This window comes from Antedon mediterranea, chromosome 2 (assembly GCF_964355755.1).
Source record: "Antedon mediterranea chromosome 2, ecAntMedi1.1, whole genome shotgun sequence".
Lineage (NCBI taxonomy): Eukaryota > Metazoa > Echinodermata > Crinoidea > Comatulida > Antedonidae > Antedon > Antedon mediterranea.
The window spans coordinates 23,584,820-23,603,948 of record NC_092671.1 but is presented as its reverse complement, the minus strand read 5'-3'; the positions used below and the strand labels follow the sequence as shown (position 1 = coordinate 23,603,948).

General features: G+C 35.0%; 1 protein-coding gene across 1 annotated transcript in view; it reads right to left on the bottom strand.

Moving 5' to 3' along the window:
* Window positions 1–19,129, bottom strand: part of LOC140040738 (bifunctional purine biosynthesis protein ATIC-like) — a 117,560-nt gene that overhangs the window by 66,668 nt on the left and 31,763 nt on the right. The window contains exons 2-3 of the mRNA XM_072086895.1: window positions 10,281–10,407; window positions 9,975–10,051 (exon numbers count right to left, since the gene is read on the bottom strand). Coding sequence (XP_071942996.1) covers window positions 9,975–10,051; window positions 10,281–10,407 — 204 coding nt within the window. The remainder of the gene's footprint in view (window positions 1–9,974; window positions 10,052–10,280; window positions 10,408–19,129) is intronic.

Below are 19,129 nucleotides of genomic sequence, written 5' to 3'. Positions count from 1 at the left end.
CGGACTCACTAAATCACTTCTTCAATAATATACAAAGTAAGATGTTTAATTTTTTATGGAACGGAAACCTTATAAGATAAAGACAGTCCTACGTTTTTAAGGAGCGCGAGCGCGCTCCTCCACATGATTTAAGGAGAGCAACTAATCGCGTACCTTAAATCATGGACATTATAAAAAAAAAACAACCTACGTTTTGCGCCGCCTGTACAATAATAACACACGAACGAAGTCAACATACAAAACTCATTTATAACTGTTGTTAAATCATAGAGCACCAACAACAAAACATGCGGTTTGTTTGCAAGACCTATTATTATACATGGTCTCGGCTTCGCTTAAAATAGGATTGACTGTGTTAAACTCAACATCATCATGCACACACACGACGTGGGTGTAGGCGTGAGAAACCCAACGAGATCATTGATGCATATAGAGAGCAAAGAAACCGAGAAAAAATCACGTGGTGCGATAGAGCCACTGTGTGTACAAAGGTCTCGTGGCTCTGCGCAGTCGTACCAGGGAGTTGTTCAACTCCCTGGTTGTACCACCAATCTCTGTTGTGATCGACTGTAAACGGGATAACGGATGCTATTAGTTCTTAAATATTTTCTAGATAGATTTGTTCTAATTCCAAAAATTAACAATTCATGATTTTTAATGATACAACATCATGCACTTTCACGTGCAACAGTGTTTTTTTTCCTGATAATCAATTTTGTTTTTATGTTTACGCTAACACTGCGCGGGTTGTGTTGTTTGTATGTATGTTATATTTTTTGTATATAAATATGCTAAGTAACACAATTAAATGCAGTATTATAAAAACATTTTCGTTTCAAATAAATAACTGTTAAAAATATGTTGTTTTTCTTCGTTTTAAAAACATTCTGAAGTAACACCTGTGTCTATTCAAAGAATTGTCTTATCTCGCGAACACGTCAGATGTTTTTGTTTGTTTTTGTGAAATTAAGTTTTAAGCTGCTTTATCAACTACCCGCTGACAACGAAGATCAAAGAGAGCCGACAAAATAACAGGGCTCCTAATTGTTATTATTTTTCTGGAACATGGTACCAAATCGTCTGTGACCCTGTAATCAACATCCTGAATTTAGATAATGAATAAATAACATGAAATTAACAAGTAGACTATTGCCATCAATACGATTTGTTTTGATTTCCAACTTGATGGTTACTGAATTTGACGATGTATTTATATATTTAGGCTTAGTAGCCTACTCCTATCCCCTATGGCTATGATTTCGTATTATTAATAACGTTGACAACCCTTGCTAAGAATGGACGATTCCGAAACAGTTGGATGAACACCGCTGCTCTGTGCGTTGAAGGCGATCGCGCACTGAAAAAGTTCTGACGCACTATGAATTGATTTTACTATTGTTCAAAACAAATCGTATTGTATTCTGTCACATTCACCGAGTAAACATGGCTGCGGCCGAAAAAGGAAAACCTATACAATTATCAACATTCAATGCTTGGAATTTTTCAATTTTTGGATATGAAACAAAAATTATAAATGCCAGAGATATGGTTACGAAAATCTGGTGCAAAGTTTGCAGAAAGTATATAGAGAAAATAAAGGGAGATGGTCGAATCCGTGGTCAGGCTTTAAAGAACATTGTGAAGTATGCTGAAGGATCCTCATTCCTCTCGAAACATACTGCTCAAAGACACCTCTCATCAAAGGTGAGTTGCATAAACATAATATTATTGTTATTTTAGCCTAGATATTTTCTACTGTTAATTTTAATTTATTTGAAAATAATATACCAAAAAAACTGCGTAATTACAAATTGTTTTATTCACATGACAACCGTACAAATCAATTATTCTATTTGTTATTATTTTTCTCGGCCGAGAACTGCGTTGTTCAAAAGCCCCAATGTTGTTTACTAAAAAGCATGTGGTGCAATAGCCACTGTGACTTTGTACAATGGTCTCGTGGTTTTGCGCAGTGACTGACTGAAAAAAGTCACGTGCTTTCGATCAAAAGTTATTTATAGCTTTAACTTGTGTTAACCTAAAATAATGTTTTATATTTGTTTTAAAAAATAGCAATTTGTTCCGTTTTAGAATACATTTTAATGAGCTAAGATTTAAGAATAGAAATAAACTTAGATGTATTGTATCTAGCGTGAAATTCTGTTTTTTGGGGTGTTCGGATTTACAATACATGCTCCATTTGATCGCTAGCACATCTCGTTGAACGACAAGGAGCCGCCCAGGGTAAGCATGCGGCGGTGTACCGTTTGAAGATTGTGAATAAAAGCTGTGCATGCTGTCCAGGGTACTCGTTTCCATGGCTACTGTTATCCGTTCATGCCGCAACATTTTGTTCACATAAAACAAGAAATCGGAGCTTGTATTTTCGACTGCGGAGTAGACAAACACAAGATTTAATTGATAAAAATTATGATAGGAATACTTTATTTTTGACAATTAGTTTTGGGAGACAGTGAATTGACTTGCTGTTAATAATATGCTTATTATTACTACTATACTATTATTATAAAGTAAATATATTCTTTAAAATTATTCATTACTGTACATGACTTACTTATTGATTAAATAGAAAAATATTTTACCACCCCCCCCCCCCCACTGAATTTTTATAAATAAATAAAAAAAATATTAAAAAAATCATTGAAAAAAAAACTAACTTTCTTTCTTTTTATTAATAATCATTGTTATGTTTGCTTTGCGTTTAAAGGCTCACAGCATTGGTCTAGACTACCAAACATTACAAGCTCCGGGTGAAGAGGACAGTGGTGCTGGTCCATTTACTGCTGTCAAGTGAACACAACCCTGTATTGATTATGCAATACACAAACAAGCATACGATGCATACAGAAAGTTGATAACAACTGCTCACTGCTTAGCTGTTGATGGGCTACCACTTACTTCATTTAAGACCCTTGTGAGGGTGCAGAAAACTAATGGAGTAAATTTAATTCAAGGCACAGAAAGCAGCGATAAAGCAAGAGAGTTTGTAAGTGAAATTGCTGATGCTATTCGTAAGATTGGTTCTCTCTTGTCCACTTGCAATGCATTTTCAGTGCTCAGTGATGGGTCCCAGGCAAGGAAAACTGGAAATGAGAAGGAGCTTGTAATGGTTCGCTTGTTAAAGAATGGTGGGCCAGTATATTTTGTTGTTGCATTGGAAGACATAGATAGTTTTGGAGATGGTACAGCAGAGAATCTTTTTAAATCAATTGATGAGGCACTTCAGGAAAAGATTAAGATCCCCGAAGAAAAGTATATCAAAGCTTTGGTATCCACTACAGCAGATGGAGCAGCTGTGAATACAGGTTGGTTGGTATAAGAAAATTTAACTTTTATATTTGTTCTCCTCAAAACAAGCAATCATAATGCAACTTTCGTTCCCTAATTTATTTTTCTTCTGATGAAAAATTTAAATTTATTATTTATGATATTTAATAATTTACTGAATTTTATGTACATTTGTTTTGTTTTTTTTTCTTACAGGAATCTATAATGGTGTTCTGGTAAGAATTGCAAGGGCTGGACGTCCATGGCTCATTAAAATCCACAGAGCTTGCTGCAAAAGACACGTTAATGAAGGAAAAATCATTTCAGCAAATAAAAGACCTAATGATACAGACCTTGATTTAAAAGGAGCGCCATGGCGCTGACGCTCCTTGGCGCCCCTGAAAACGATCAAAGGAGCGCCTAAAATAGCGCTCCCCAACCTGTTACAGTGCGTCATAAAAATATATATAATGATAAGAATATTAACCCCAAATACAACACACAGTCTATATATAGTCGCGCAAACGATCTTTGTTATGGCTACCCCCGATAGGCTAGGCGCGCCTACGATCTTTGATGTTGCGAGAAAAATATCGTAAACAATTCATTCTAAATATAGTATCAGAACGTTCAATCGGTAGCTCAAAAAGACTGCCGTCAGAAGACCGTAATTATACAGACCTAGTTTTTTTGGTCACATGGCATGAAACGCGATACTCTCTGCTTTACCGCAACATCTCACATGTTTTTTTTTTAACTCAGTATGTGAGGGTGGCTGCCGACGATAAACAGTAATTAAGATCGTGTACCATGACATGAAACACTCTCTCTGATCTTAATAACTGCTCACATGTTTTCCCCTCCAAATTCTGGTCGGGCCTTTTCTTATACACATGTCGCCTTTATGTTAAATCTTATAGTAATTAATATGGAATATATATTTATTTTGCATATATTTTGTTGGTGTCCTAGCCTAGGTGTCGTTGTTTTTATAATTCGCTAACCCAAGGTAGGATTAAATAATGTATAGTGTAGGCCGCCGAAACTAGACTAGATAGATAGCCTCGACTCTCTCTCTCTGCGTGAGCTGAGAGGTCCACGGACCCGATGTCGTCTTGTCGGCGGCGGATTTCCGTCCAAATTAGGATAACCGATGCGTAGGCCTAGCTAGGGTGGCTACAAAAATTGACGTCTACTATCTTTAGATAGGATTTTAATTAGCAAACAATACATTGTTTGTTTGCATTGTCCATGCTTCTAAAGTAAAGGCGATGACAATGGTGTTTACTAACCCTACGAACCACCCTACGATCGACGCGTAGATAATTATCATAACAATACATCGTAGACTACGTTCAGAGAACAATGACCTACGATGAATTTTACGTGCGAGAATACCATTTCCGGCCATCTAGAGGTGTCATTTATCAAAATTTGGCTCGCCACAGGCCCAACCATGGTGGGCCTGTGCCTCGAATACTTAATCAAAATAATGGCTCTCCTCAACATATTGAGGAGAGCCATTAGAAACTCTCCTCTTATATTTATAAATCAAGGTCTGATGATAACAATTTTTTACCTGATGAAACGTTCAGGGAAATTTAAACGCCATTTCGAAGAAACAGCGAAAGCGTTGGATGTTCAGATATATAAATTCCCAAAGGTACATGGGACACGTTTTGTATGTCACCAGATGAAGGGAGCCCGTATACTCCTCCATAACTGGATTCCATTAGCCCAGGAGAATTCAATTGCCAACAAACAACACAGTACATTAAATGCAAAGTTGCAAGGTATCCTTAAGCACTTAAGAGATTCACAATTCCTTGAAACAACTTGTCTATATTATGAGATTTTAACAATTATCTCCTCTCTGTCTCTTCAATTTGAGAAAGGAGACATTCACATTTTTGAGGTGATGCCATATCTAGAAACAACGAAGATGCTGTTACAAGATTTGCTAGATGGGGAAGATGCATCCACCTTGGTCACAACAGCTGGCTACACCTGCAGCAATGATCACACAATCTCTCGAGAACTCCCGAAAACTGGACACATGAGGAGAAGTCAGGTAAATCGAGAATTTGTTTCAGTATCGTACGACAGAATGAAATTGACACAGAGGCGACATGCTGCTCCATTGCAGACCACCACTAACACAGTAAAAGAAAATTCTGCCACTGGTTTGACACAGTGCATTGATGATCGATTTGCTTCTTTTAACCATATAGTCCAGGAGTATTAGACTTTGAGGTAGAAATAAATATGCTAAAGCTGAATTTTTCAGGATAGGTCCCTAATGTTGTCTGAAACAACATACTAAAAGTCCCCGGGTACCCCGATGTGCTTCAACCCGATTGGGCCATTTTTCAAAATGGCGGCCATCTTAAAATTATTTACCATATGCTGACAACCAGTAGGTGTAAGTAAACAATCTTGGTGTCAAAATACTCAGAAGACCCATATTTATATTCACTGTAATGAAAAAGTTTAACAAAAAATGGTCAGAAATGCCTCTTTTGACCTTTGACCCTAAATTTAGATTATCTCAATATCTCATCAACGACTGGCCGTATAGACTTCAAAGTTGTCCCAAATTATTCAGAATGCCCAACTTTCTATTCACTTTAATGAAAGAAAAATACCAAATTCCTTTAGAAACCTTCTATTTTGACCTTTGAACTATTGACCTAGACATATTTTAATTTTAGACATCTTAGTGATCGATAGGAGTACACAAGCGAAATTGGTGTCAAAATACTCAGAAGACCCATATTTATATTCATTATAATGGAAAAGTTTTTAATAAGAATTAGTCTTATTTCGTGCCTAGCTTACCTGTATAAACCGACAATAGCCCGTGCTCTCCAGAGGGAGGGCTTAGATGCAAAAAGTTAAATTTAAGTTGACATAAAGATAAACAGAATCTAACAATTCATCAGTATGGCCATTGCCATGAGAGGTAAAATTCATTCCAAATTGCTCAGATGCTAAACAGGACAAACCAAGCCCCAATTTTAAACTATATATATATATGATACATTTTACTGTCTGTTTGGGATTTAGCCTGTTTTCACTTCTTTTATTCATTAGTAACCAAACAAATTTTATTATTTATTTAGTCTTTAAATATTAAGGTTAGAAATTAGTCCTCCAAAAAATGCCACGCCTTCTCTATATGGCTAATGTCCATGTTTAAACTTTGGAGCTACACCAATTCTGAAATGTTTCCTCTTCGGAGACCACTACTGGTTGATTTGAGCTGCACTATTACATTTCTTTGTGTATATAGGTCTGGAGTACATAATTCATCTTATAACATTTTTTAAATTGTCTAAAACTGCACACTGTACATAGTCACCCACCCAACCATTTATCAAGGTCTCAGTCTAAGTCTCATTTTAGGCTCTAGTCATACCTCCGATTCTTATCTGATATGATGCAATTTAATTTTAAAAGAATGTTTGCATTTATCTTTAAGATGTGAACATTTTTCTCTGTTTTTTTTCTAATCAAAATTCTCAAAAAATCGAAAATACTTCAGGACTATATGATGGTTAATAAAATAAGGGCATGAAAATCTGTTGAAGACCATAACAACTTTACAGTGACAATTTCTTTATAATCCATCTTGATAGACTTGTAAGAGTTTCATATTGTATTTTATTATTTAGGTGATTTGTCAAATGACACATTGTGACCCTTTGATACCAGAAATTATGGCCTCATATCTATATTGATGAATATTATTATTCGTCCATCGGACATTTTTTCTTGGTTGTTTCAGATAAATTTGACATCTCATGGCATGATGAATGGTATGATATGTCCATCATGCTATTTGGACTTAAATTATTAAATTATAATGTAGTGATTAAAGTCAGAGGTAAAAAAACATGGGTGTTTTGAAATATTTTGACAACAAATTCGCTTATGTATTCCTATCGATCACCAAGATTTCTATATAATTATGATATAAAATACTGTATTGACCAGATCAATAGTTCAAATGGCAAAATAGGTGGTTTCTAAAGGCTTTAGTATTTTTCTTTAACTACAGTGAATAGAGAGTTGGGCACACTGCTTAATTTAGGACAATTTTGAAGTCTACGGCCAGCAGTTGATGCGGTATTGAGATAACCCAAATTTAGGGTCAAAGTTATAAATTTTGAAACCAATTTCGTATCCTATCGATCACCAAGATGTCTATAAAAATAAATATGCCTACATAAATAGTTCAAAGGTCAAAATATAAGGTTTCTAAAGGTTTTTGGTATTTTTCTTTCATTAAAGTAAATAGAAAGTTGGGCATTCTGAATAATTTGGGAAAATTTTGAACTCTCTACGGCCAGTCGTTGATGAGATATTGAGATAATCCAAATTTAGGGTCAAAGGTCAAAACAGGCATTTCTGACAATTTTTTAAAAAACTTCTCCATTATAGTGAATATAAATATTGGTCTTCTGAGTATTTTGACACCAAAATTGTTTACTTACACCTACTGGTTGTCAAAATATGGTAAATAATGTTAAGATGGCCGCCATTTTGAAAAATGGCTTAATCAGGGTGAAGCACAACGGGGAAAACCGGGGACTTTTAGAATGTTGTTCCAGACAACATTGGGGACCTATCCTAAAAAATTCAGCTTTAGCATATTTATGTCTACCTTTTGCCCTTTTTTTGTCTAATACTCCTGGACTAATAGTATTTACCCACATACATCTTGCTTAAATCCAGCCAACTGGAGAGAAGATTCAGAATCTGAATTGGAAGCAATGAGTTTAGTCTCGGATCATTTTGCAAATACTTTAGAAGCTGCTGGTTTTGACCACTCAAAAGTCAAGCGAGAGTGGAAAAGTTTGAAGATTGTATACAAGATATGTATTTTCTTCGAAACCCCCAGAATTTTTTATTAGGAGAGCAATTGCTCTCCTCGGAAATTCGAGGAGAGCAATTTAGGGCTCTCCTGCTTTTTACTTGAACGAAGGACTGTAAAGAGGAAAATCATGACCAACGAATTAGAAAAGGGAGGGTTGAAAATGCCACATGTTCAAAGTTACTGTCAAGCTCTAAAAGCATGTTGGGTTAAAAGATATCTAGGAAAAAACGATGGTAAATGGAAACTTTTTTTCAAAGCGACCTACATAAATTTGGAAACGACTTTATTTTTTATAGTAACTTTTCAAAATCCTCCGCGATGCTTAAACAGTTCAATGGTTTTAATAAGGACGTTCTATTAGCTTGGAGCGAGTATAGTTTCAAAGAACCGAGCTCTGTTAAAGAAATCTGATCACAATCCTTATGGAATAACTCTTGTTTTGAAATCAAGGAATTCAGTATAAATAAGGTTTGGTGGGACAACAATATCAAATACATTAAAGATATTTTGACTCATAGCAACCGAATTCTTAACTTAGAAGAATTCTAATAACGATTCAATTTTAAACCCAATTTTTGATTTTACCATCAAATTGTACACTCGATTCCAAGGCACTGGAAACAAATAATATTTGAGAATACCGATACAAACCCATCAAATTTAATAATCGAAAATTCTAAGATAAATAATTTGATGAAAACAAAAAGAAGCTGTAAACACTTGTATTCTCATTTCGTTAAAAAATATGCAACAGTGCCCGATAGAATCGAGTCCAGATGGGAAAATTAACTTGATAATACACAATTGAAATGGGATATGATATTCACAACTTTGCATAAATGCACAATCAATACGAAACTTAAAAACTTTCAATATAAATTTATTCACCGTATCATTTATACTAACTCATTTCTACATAAGATATCAATTGTTGAATCACCAATTTGTGAATTTTGTTTAGAAAAAGAACAAACTTTAATACACATGTTCGTGGAATGCAAAGTAATTGATATCATATGGAGGAAAATACAAGTTATTATTGAACAACAGTTCATTCTTTTTTTTTGTTTAAATGAAATCTGTTTTGATATTTATGTATAAAAATAGCCATATATGTTTTGTAACTTGAAAAGGTTACTTTATTATTATTTTGTATTACTTTGTAATGTAACCAAGTTAAGTAATGTATACTGTTTTTATGAAATACAGAAAATAAAATAATTAAAAAAAAAAAAAAGAAAAAAGAAAGACTCGATGAATGGAAAGAATGACTAAAGTTACTAGAAGAGTGTAAAAATTACGTTTGTTACGTTAGTGGTTTTTCATGCTGCTGCTCTAGCCAGCTACATCCCATGAGGACTACTCATTCAGATATAAAGCAAGCAACAGTTATAGTAGTATCTAAGGCTGACAGTTTTGCGACTTTGTAAACTCAACTATAATTTATAGATCCCAGCTGCTGGACCAAAAAACGTCTGGGAAAAGAGAGTCTGTGAGGGCTCACGGTTGAACGATTTTGGATTCTTGCCCTTTAATTGGTTGACGCGAATCAACAGACTGGGAAGAATTTTTTTACGTTGTCTCTAGGAGGGTATTCAGTTGCATGCTTACAGGCTGAGGTCGGTCACACACACACACACACACACACACACACACACACAACACATTAAAGTTCAAAATTGTATGTATTTTTGCGATTAAAGGACATCTTTTTAGTAATTAACTTTTAAGAAAGAACAATGATCAGTTTTAAAATGTCGAGCAACACTTTTTGTAAGAAATATTTCTTGTTTAATTTACTCCTTACCGCCATGAATTGCAGGGTGGAGAGTCTTGACACGTCCTCCAAGCATTTCTTGAGCATTTGTTACTTCAGAAACATCTCTGCACAAAAATACATTAATTTACTGGGTAAGAAGCGCACATGTAGTAGGCCTAATAATTATGTCACATTTGGTATAAAGTAAACTTTGATAAAGAAATTTAAACATAATACATTGTTAATTTGTAACTATGGATTTTCCAAATTCTAGAGATGAAAATATTTCATAGTTTCTGAAAGAGCGATTATGGCAGAATCCTGATACTCAGCCGGGGCTCAATTCATAATTACCTGACCGGAATTCCAGCTTCCCTGATGACTCTAGCTGTTCCACCAGAAGCAACAAGTTGTAAACCAAGACCATTCAATTTCTCAGCAAAAGGTACAATATCTACCTTATCCGATACACTTAATACAGCTAAAAGGAAAAATCATTGAATCAGTACATTTTCGATTTTTAGATGCTATTGGTTGTAACCTTAATTTAGTCTATACTACATTACTTATTATATCATCACTCATCAATGACTTGGTTCTTTTGGCTCCGTCAGTGACTGACTCCGAAGGTTTTGCTAGTGACCATGATATAACTTTTAATGCAACCAAATCCAAATGCTTGCTACTTTGCCCAAAAGTCCGCAACCAGTTCCACATATTACCTTAAATGGGGCCCCTCTAAACGTTGATAATTCCATAACCTATCTCAGTAATGTGATCTGTAATAATCTGAGTGATGAAAGTGACATCAAACGTCAATATCGATCTATTTGCAATAGGGCCAACTCTCGAGGTAGAAAGTTTTGTAAATGTTCTACTACGAATAAATATTATCTATGCTGAGTGTCAGCATGTACTGTTCAACCTTATGGTGTAGATACAGTATAATAAAAGCACTCTGAGATCATTGAATGAAAGTATGTTATAACAATGCCTTGCGTTTGCTGCTTAAGCAGCCTAGAAATTTAGCATGATGTTTGTCTTATTTTTGTTGAATATGCCATTTTAATGTCACATAATAATTATCCACTTTGACCAACAATTGGATCGAAAAAAAATGTATTTGCCTGAAAAAATTTAAAGCAAAAAATGGTCAAATTGGCTGCCAGCCAGTGGTTTTTGGTGAAATTTAACCATTTATTTTGTCATTTTATAAGTGAAAGCAATATTTTTTTCATTTTTTTTCCTACGAAAGTAATTAACTTTATTAAAACTACAAAATAACATATTTAAAGTCTGATTTAATTAATCTTCATTTTTCATGTTTTTGGGGGACAATACATCTGTAATAAATTACCATTCTTAACATGTTCAGTAACATAGTACAGTATCTACATGAATATTTTAGAATAAGAGTAGGTTTAGATTTAAGAAACCATGTATTTAATATAAGAACAATCAGGAACATTCCAGAAGTGCTATTAATAGAAACTGTAATCCAATAGAATAAGAAGTATAAGGAATGATCTAGAAGGTTATGAACATATTGTATATAAGGGGAAGTATGACAATTGTAAGAAGAGAGAAGGATTTTTGATTGAAGCAAAATATTTTGAAGAAGGTTGGATATTAGCGGTTGGATATTCGAATGTAAAAGTTATTGTGAAGCTGTTGTTTAATTGAAAGTTTATTGAAATTAAAGCTTTGTTTTGAGTTATTTTACAACTTTTTACGATTTTTTGTGTATACGTTTACGTCACAAGGGAGTTCAATTGCTCGGAAACATATGTAAAGGGAGTTCGTGGCAACATCTTTAAATGATGATCCATCCTTTGATGAATTCATTAGAAAACCTGTTTTTAGTTGTAAAAATTATGTAAACGCAAGTAATAATTCTTTGACCATGGCCATTAATTGCAACATTCTTAATGTGTCAAGAAGTAATTTGTTAAATTTTAACTGCTGCTGAAATCTTTAAAACTGCCGTTATTAAACCTAAAGAAGTCATCCCTTGACTCCAATTTGTTAAAAAATTTTCGTCCAATATCAAATCTTCACTTCCTTGGAAAGCTCCTTGAGAAAATAGTTTCAAATCAATTTATATCTTATCTCTACAAATTCAATTTTTTAAATCCATTTCAATCTGCATATAGAGTTGGTCACAGTACTGAAACTGCCCTCACCAAAATTCATAATGATATTGTCTGTGCCTTGGATCGAAAGCGTGCTGTTGCACTTGTTATGCTAGACCTTTCATCTGCTTTCGACACTGTTGATCACAACATTCTTCTTTGTCATCTTTCAGATTACTATGGAGTGTCTAATAGTGCTTTAGATTGGTTTCGATCTTATCTGACTGGCCGGAACCAGTGCGTAGAAATCAATGATACTAGATCTGCTCCCAAGAGCCTTGAATGCGGAGTTCCACAGGGTTCTATCCTTGGGCCCTTGCTTTTTTCTCTGTATATTTCCCCTCTCACTGAAATTATTAAAGAATACAATTTACACTACCACCTATATGCTGATGACTTGCAGCTATATGTCGATTTTAATCCTTCTGAATCTCATGATATAACTAAACGACTTGAAAGTTGTCTTTCTAAAATATCATCCTGGCTATCATCCAACATGCTTTTGCTTAACAATTCTAAAACCGAATTTATCATTTTTTCCACTAAACACATACGTTCCAAATTCAATATTCCCTCGATTTCTTTTAATTCCTGTACAATTTTTCCATCACCATTTGTTAAAAATGTTGGGGTTTATTTTGATGAATTATCCTTCAACAAAACTTATAAGTCATGTTACAAAAACTACTAACTTCCATCTACGTAACATTGCTTGCATTCGAAAGTATCTGTCAAAACGTACTGCCTCTACATTAATAAATGCCTCTGTCACTTCTCGCCTTGATTATTGCAACTCTCTTTTTTTTATTCCGACATAAAATCATAGGATGAAAACACAAAAAAGTACCGACGGCAAACTTATTTCCATTGTGGTCCTTAACAAATATAACAGAATAAACAAGGAAACCACAATTAATTAAACATAATACATGAAACTCGTCAATTTGACGAGTTAGTTATCCGCACGACAGACGCCACGTGCACGTCATATGTTAAAAACTATAATAAGAGGTGGTCCTGTATTTTCGCCTTGTATTATAATTATACAGTATACTGTGTATACAAGGAGACATTAATTCTACATGATACAGAGGGCGGCAAACAAAAATTTTCTCACATCAGAGCCTATGTTGGTGTACATTGTACTACTGTATATTATATGAAATATTAACTAAATTATGGGACCTGCCTTTAATTCAAATATTTAACATGATGACATCATCAAAATAAAACTCAAAGATTGCAATTTCTGAAGAAAATTATCTCAGCAACAACATATTAACGTGTAGAAGAAACTTGAATACGTAAAATGTTGGTGCGCGCACATTTAAATGTGATGAACTTTGACGCAGAACATGAAAATTTGACCTTTTTAATTAAACTTGTCATATGACGACGTCACAACATTCGATTGGCGAAAAGTTCACATGATTTCGTATCTACAATCCAATAGCTTCCAGAAAACGTTTTAATCGTGATTATCACATTTTATTCTTACGAGCTATTACAGATTAAAATTTACTGTAAAGATGAAATTAAAGACCCACATAATCAAAATTTTAGGCATGATGACGTCATAAAAATTAAAATATTTTTATCTCATGCTAAAGAAAGTTGATTGACCTAGACAATATATAAATGTAGGAGAAAAAGGAATACAGATAAGCGTGATGCGCTCCATTGAATGTGATGAGCAATAACGAAAGAGACAAAATTCCTATATTTTACATTCGTGTGGCCATACGATGATGTCACAATGTTTTTTTAGCCTTATCGATGCATGATCCGATATCTACAACTCATCAACTTCTAGATTTTGTAATAAAAATAAACGGTTCACGGTTTACTTTAGAAACTATGACTGTTTAAAAAAAGACATTATTTTGACGATTTTTTAAGCTTTTTCATAAAAACGCGCACGAATTGTATGGGTATAAACAGACGTCGTTGAAATACGTATACCCGGTAATACCGGGTATGGGCAAAACAATGATTTAAGCGTATTGGCCTATAATATATAGCACCCTCTGTATTTTTTCGATGAACTTGAATATTTTTGCAAGTCATTACAAATTTTTTCCAGCTAGTAGGCATGTTAAGGAGCATATTTTAGGCAAATCCTTCAAATTGTGATAACATTTTGAAACTTTGCACAGTTATTCATTAGGGTGTCAAAAATATGAAATGGAAGGGTTACTAATTGAGATAATTGTGTAATTATTTTTGTGGTGTGTGATGGGCAAAGGGTTAGTGTACAGTTAGGTATAAAAAAAAAAGTAATTTGCATATTGATGACGTCATGTGACGTCATTACATGTATTTTGGATTTCGTGTTTTTTATCGAATCAATGATAAAAACTATATTTTCTATAAGAAATTCTTATGGAATACGTTTTTCCAACTGGATATTGATGAAGATACGTATAACAAATAGGAATATTTAAAAAAATTGAATTATTTGTATTGCTTTATAAAAACTATGCACAAATCAAAGTTTTGGGGTAAAATTGTGAAAATAATGACATTTTCCAAAAATTCACTATAGTACAAAAACTAACCATTGTTTCAGAATTTGTTTTTTTGCGTGTTGTGATAAACACCATGTTGCCCTATCAGGGCTGGTAAATTTGTGTTACTTTCAAGATGGCCACCATTACGCTACTCAACACAACTTTCCAAGATAGAAATACTATTATATATACTATACTATATATAATATAACTATAGAGGGCGCATTATTTTCAAGACGATAATACAACTATAGAGGGCTTAGTAGGCCTGTTAAGTGACCCAATCCTTCAAATTGTGATAACATTCTGAAACTTTGCACAGTTATTCATTAGGGTGTCAAAAATATGAAATTGAAGGGTTGCACAAAATTTGGTCAGGGGAAAGCCGCCATTTTGGATTTCAAAATGGCGGACCTCAAATTTTCACTTGTCAGGTATATCTCTGCTAAAGAGGCACCTAGAGTTCTGATTTTACATGCAAAATATATGGTAGTGGGGTCACCAAACATATTGGTATAATTAACTTTTGATTGCATGGCGGCCATGTTGGATTTCAAAATGGCGGACTTCAAATTTTCACTTTTCAGGTATATCTCTGCTAAAAAGGCACCTAGAATTCTGATTTTAGGTGCAAATTATAATTATGGTAATGGGGTCACCAAACATATTCGTATAACTAACATTTTGATTGCATGGCGGCCATGTTGGATTTCAAAATGGCGGACCCCAATAACTTTCCAGGTATATCTCTGCTAAAAAGGTACACAGTGCTCTGATTTTAGGTGCAAATTATATGGTAATGGGTCACCAAATATATTGCTATTTAACTAACACTTTGATTACATAACGGCCATTTTGAATTTCAAAATGGCAAGCTCAAAATATTTCAGTACGGTACCTACAGTTATAATTTTAGGTACAAAGTATAATATGGTATTGAGGTCAACAAACATATTGGTATAACGTCTTTGATTGCATGGCGGCCATTTTGAATGTAGCTCAAACCTGGTAACCACACAGCTCTGTACATCATAAATCACTCTTTCTGCATTTACAGTGTCCAAGTCCAAGATCACAGTCGGTGTGTCACAGCGATTTGTGACATCTGAAAGTTCCGGCAATGAACTCCAAACTGGACTAAATTTGTTGCCGTCCTTCCTCCATCCCCAGTTTGCTGGGTCCTGTTCAACCCTGAATGCATCTAGACAGTTGTACCACTTTCTGGCTTGTAGAAAAGACCGTTTCACATGTTCTCTTAATGCCGCAGATGTTGGGGGGGATATTTTCAATAGTCTGTAGTAAAAAGATATCGTCTTGCATCATTTACCTTCTTTCTACATAGTTACAACAAACTGTTCTAGATAATCTGTGTCACTAACATCCCCTACAGACAATGACATCGTCTCAAATTCCTTTCCTTGAACAGATGAAGTTGTATCAGAACTGCTAAAGGAATGAAAGAACAAGTAAGCGGCTGATGCTTGTGATCCAAGAGAAGTAATCTTGTGTATTGAGATATACTTCAAGTGCTTCCCCACTCCAAACTCGATCCAAAGCTTGTGGATGCCAGGTATTCTGTGGAAAGTTGACAATGAAATAACAACAACATCACTGTCTACAGTCTTGACAAGAATGCGCGGACAAATTTTAGCGGCATGTTTAACATGAACAAACATACGTTCATCTGCCTCTTCTATGTTACATGGCATCAGCGGTTTTATATTTACAGACTGGTTTGTTACAGCTCTGTCTCGCTCTCAGAGACCCTACAAACATTCCGTGATTTGTGTCAATGTTCTCTACTACTTCAGTTACAATTAATGAAACAACTCTGATTTGTTGTCATCATATCTCGAATATGTGGTCCCATTGTTGGGCATGCTCCCACTGGCTTTGACGCCCCTCCTTACACCAGAGCCGCGGTTTGAACGCGTACTAGCGCGTACTAGACTTTAAACCGTCGTTAAAGTATCTATCGAAAACCAAATCTGGTCACGTCACTGATCGAAGTTGATGGTCTATATATGGTTGTACGACAAAATGAAGCACCATTAGTTGCTGCCAAGGTGTTAGATGGACAAGCAATAATCAATATGCTCAGGCCCAATGATTCGAAGACATTCATTGAGTATATATCAAGTGTCATACAACCATCAACTTCGATCAGTGACACGACTAGATTTGTTTTTCGATAGATACTTTAACGACAGTTTAAAGTCTGGTACGCATTCAAACCGCGTCTCTGGTGTAAGGAGGGTCGTTAAAGCCAGCAGGAGCTTGCCCAACAATTGGACCACATTTTTTAGATTTGATGACAACAAATCAGAGTTGTTTTCATTTATTGTAACTGAAGTAGTAGAGAACATTGGCACAAATCACGGAATGTTTGTAGGGTCTTTGGGAGACAGAGCTGTAACAAACCAGTAAATATACAATCGCTGATGCCATGTAACATAGAAGAGGCAGATGAATGTATGTTTGTTCACGTTAAACTTGCCGCTGAAATTTTCCACGCATTGTCAAGACTGTACACAGTGATGTTGTTGTCAGCTTTCCACAGAATACCTGGCATCCACGAGCTTCGGATCGAGTTTGGAGTGGGGAGGCACTTGAAGTACATCCCAATACACGAGATTGCTTCTTCTCTTGGATCACAAGCATCAGCCGCTTACTTGTTCTTTCATACCATTAGCGGTTGTGATAGAACTTCATCTGTTTAAGGAAAAGGTAGAGCTACATTTAACGAGACTTTGAAAAAGATGCCATGTATGACTCCAGTTTTTGAGAGGATGTCATTGTCTGTAGGGCATGTTAGTGAAACAGACACAGATTATCTAGAACAGTTTGTTGTAACTATGTCTACTGCAGAACATTTAATGATGCAAGACGATATCTTTTTACAACAAGAGAAAGACTATTGAAAATATCCCCCAACATCTGCGGCATTAAGAGAACTTGTGAAACGGAAGCCAGGAAGTAAGATTATCTAGAACAGTTTGTTGTAACTATGTCTACTGCAGAACATTTAATGATGCAAGACGATATCTTTTTATAACAAGAGAAAGACTATTGAAAATATCCCCCAACATTTGCGGCATTAAGAGAACTTGTGAAACGGAAGCCAGGAAGTGGTACGACTGTCTAGATGCATTCAGGGTTGAACAGGACCCAGCGAACTGGGGATAGAGGAAGGACGGCAACAAATTTAGTCCAGCTTGGATATCATTGCCGGAACTTTCAGATGTCACAAAGGTTTTAATTCGCTGTAGACACACCGACTGTGATCTTGGATGCTGTAAATGCAGAAAGAGTGATTTACGATGTACAGAGCTGTGTGGTTGCCAGGGAAAATGTGATCTACAATAAGTATCCGTGTTAAATGCATGTAATTATAACATAAACAAATAGTGTAAAGCCAGTACGGGTTGAGCTACATTCAAAATGGCCGCCATGCAATCAAAGACGTTATACTAATATGTTTGTTGACCTCAATACTATATTATACTTTGTACCTAAAATTATAACTGTAGGTACCGTACTGAAACATTTTGAGTTCGCCATTTTGAAATTCAAAATAGCCGCCATGCAATAAAAATGTCAGTTAAATACCAATATGTTTGGTTACCCATTACCATATAATTGGCACCTAAAATCAGAACTCTGTGTACCTTTTTAGCAGAGATACCTGAAAGTGAAAATTTGAAGTCCGCCATTTTGAAATCCAAAATGGCCGCCATGCAATCAAAATGTTAGTTATACCAATATGTTTGGTGACCCCATTAACATATAATTTGCACCTAAAATCAGAACTCTAGGTGCCTTTTTAGCAGAGATATGCCTGAAAAATGAAAATTTGAAATCCGCCATTTTGAAATCCAACATGGCCGCCATGGAATCAAAATGTTAGTTATACCAGTATGTTTGGTGACCCCACTACCATATAATTTGCACCTAAAATCAGAACTCTAGGTGCCTCTTTAGCAGAGATATACCTAAAAAGTGAAAATTTGAAGTCCGCCATTTTGAAATCCAAAATGGCCGCCATGCAATTAAAATGTTAGTTATACCAATATGTTTGGTGACCCCATTACCATATAATTTGCACCTAAATTCAGAACTCTAGGTGCCTATTTAGCAGAGATATACCTGAAAAGTGAACAATTTGGGTCCGCCATTTTGAAATCCAAAATGGCGGCTTTCCCCTGACCAAATTTTGTGCAACCCTTCCATTTCATATTTTTGACACCCTAATGAATAACTGTGCAAAGTTTCAGAATGTTATCACAATTTGAAGGATTGGGTCACTTAACAGGCCTACTAAGCCCTCTATAGTTGTATTATCGTCTTGAAAATAATGCGCCCTCTATAGTTATATTATATATAGTATAGTATATATAATAGTATTTCTATCTTGGAAAGTTGTGTTGAGTAGCGTAATGGTGGCCATCTTGAAAGTAACACAAATTTACCAGCCCTGATAGGGCAACATGGTGTTTATCACAACACGCAAAAAAACAAATTCTGAAACAATGGTTAGTTTTTGTACTATAGTGAATTTTTG